Source organism: Montipora foliosa, chromosome 8 (genome assembly GCF_036669935.1).
Source record: "Montipora foliosa isolate CH-2021 chromosome 8, ASM3666993v2, whole genome shotgun sequence".
NCBI classification, from domain to species: domain Eukaryota; kingdom Metazoa; phylum Cnidaria; class Anthozoa; order Scleractinia; family Acroporidae; genus Montipora; species Montipora foliosa.
The window spans coordinates 50,754,396-50,756,895 of NC_090876.1; the positions used below are offsets into that span (position 1 = coordinate 50,754,396).

Genomic DNA, 2,500 nt, shown 5'->3' on the forward strand with positions numbered 1-2,500 from the left:
AACGTGTTTTTTCAACCTCTTAACTGCTGAATACCCTACCACCTTTGTTAGCATTGAGCAGCGTCCTTTGAAGAGCAAGTAAGAATGCAATAGGGAGGATATCTGTTTACAAACATTGCTTTTGTTATTCAAATTTGCCAACCACAAGAACGAAAGATCCTTTGTTTTGACAGCCAATGAGGCTCTGGTTGGCATATTAATGACAATAGGTGACGTCAACGATATCTTCCGTATAGATGTTATTCATATAAATGCAAATAAATGGCAAGGTATTCAATAGTTGAGCTCAACTTTTTTTCGTTTCCCAAATAAAGGATACCGTTTTACTGCACTTGCAACTTTAACCGGTTGCATTTAATTATTCAATTTAATAATACCAGAGGGCTTGCAGGTCTTTTCTGGTTTAAACGGTTTCATCCTTCTTGTTGATATGGTATTCAGGCAAAGCCTAAATAAAGAGGGTACAAATGGTGAAAATGACACAGCACTGGGAGGAAGGGCTAGTTAACACTCGCAACATCAGCGTCTTTATCAACTTACGGTTAGCCTGTGTGGCAGGCGTTTGAAGAGGAAGGGTAGGGAGAGCTGGCGGAAGAACAAGGAGGTTGCATGCAGAAGAAGGAAAGGGGATGCCCCCCGTTTAATGCTCAGATTCTGAACGTAAAAATTGTGATCAGATAGAATTAAATTTGTCTCAATAACCAACCTAATCCCCTGCTCCGATTGGTTAAATTCAGTGTCACACTATTTTCAAGCTCTCAGCCTCTCTCACAAATAATCTAAATGTCCACCTCAACCGATGCCACCAACGTTGTCTTTTTTTATCTGATGCAAAGCTTTTGGATAGAAGTTTGAAATTATAGCAACAGCGTTTGATTTTGCGTACACATACGTTGCAAACAAGGTGCGGAGTATTCTCGAAATATTGATTCCAGCTACTTTTCTTAGCCGTTCAGCCCATACAACACTAAACAATTCCTCCTTCAGCGATGGTCTGAGCAAATCCACACAAGCTTTGTTGAGCCATATTCCACCAGTAAACTCCTTTCTCAAACTCCACGCACGTCATTGAAAGATTGCTCCTTTTTCAGGCAAGCGCATTTTGTGTTGCTCTACTCCATGAGAGTTTTTAGAAAAAAGGTGTGATATACAACATTCCTGCATGGAGCAATTTTGATTGAATGTCATTTGACAGTTTTAGCGATTTTGCAGCTGCCATATGTATGCATATTAATTAGGGGGTTAAACAGAAAAAACAATAGCTTCCTTGCAGGCATTCCCTTCCCTTCTTCCTTGTGCAACCTCCTCGTCCTCCCACTGGTTTTTTTGTTCCCTTCCCTTTGAACGCCTGCCATGCAGGCTACCTTATGGAGGTCAATTTACCTTGATCAACTTAGTCTAATTACCCATGATGTAGGTGAGGGCACAAAAATGCCTTTGAATTTCATGCTTGCATTTTCTTTCTATTGAGGTACATTGTGAATGGTGTCAAAGAGCAATCATAAACAATAATGATCAATCAAAGGTGAGATTCAAATAAAAGATTTGTATTCCTGTGTCACTGTGTATAAATTACTCCTTAGGGTCGTAAAGATGTACTGTCTAGACCACTTTCATAAATGGTGACCTCCTTTACATTCTTTTGTATTTATGTTTATTAAACCTACATGTACTGCCCTCATTTTGAAACAAATAATTTATTCTTTGAAATTTGCTTGTTTTAGTAATTCTGAAGGCTAATTAGCAATAAAACAGAGGTATAATTATTACCGGTATATTTGCCCAAGGTCTATGCTTTTAGTTCTCAACAGGGTACCATGTCACAGAGGTTGTAAGTTTGAATACCGGTACTGCCAAGGACTCTTATTTCTTGTTGTCCTATCACCTGCCTCCAAACAACTAGGTTATGATCTTTTGCATGGATTTATTACAACATCAGTATTGCATAAGCAAGTTTGATGCATATGACATGGTTGAGCCTGAAGACCAGTGAGACACCTTGTCAAATGAAAAACCTGGGGCGCTTTCCGTTTGACAGAACTGACCGGCGGCCAGACCAGGCATTTGGAAGGACTAACTCTACAAGGCCTTGAAACTAACACACTTCAAGGATCATATATACTCCTCCAGAAGAATGTGAGGGATTACCTCGCAAGTGTTCCTAAGTTCAAATTGCTGCATTTTCTTTGTAAACTGGTGGGTCTTGTCGGCCAGTTCTGACAAACGGAAAGCGCCCAAAGATAAGTGAACTGACTAGTGTTGTGGAGGTTGGTGGTTTGGATACTGCCCATGACTCTGATTTATTCAGTAGGCCTCTGTGCCCTTTCACTTCATTACTCAGAGATCTATTAGTATAATTGTGTTTTTGAAGATTTAAACCACCCATTACACGGAGACATCAAATTCCAGATGTGTTGAAATAGGTTTATTCATTCATTTTCCTTATCTTGTCTCCCCTTTTTCCATAGAAATGTTTGAAAGGTCAGCCATCTGATCTTTT

The 2,500-nt window shown here is 39.6% G+C and overlaps 1 protein-coding gene across 1 annotated transcript in view; it reads left to right on the forward strand.

The window, feature by feature from the left end:
* The window catches only part of LOC138012656 (uncharacterized), a 14,389-nt gene that overhangs the window by 5,975 nt on the left and 5,914 nt on the right, over window positions 1–2,500 (forward strand). The window contains exon 4 of the mRNA XM_068859484.1: window positions 1,472–1,525. Coding sequence (XP_068715585.1) covers window positions 1,472–1,525 — 54 coding nt within the window. The remainder of the gene's footprint in view (window positions 1–1,471; window positions 1,526–2,500) is intronic.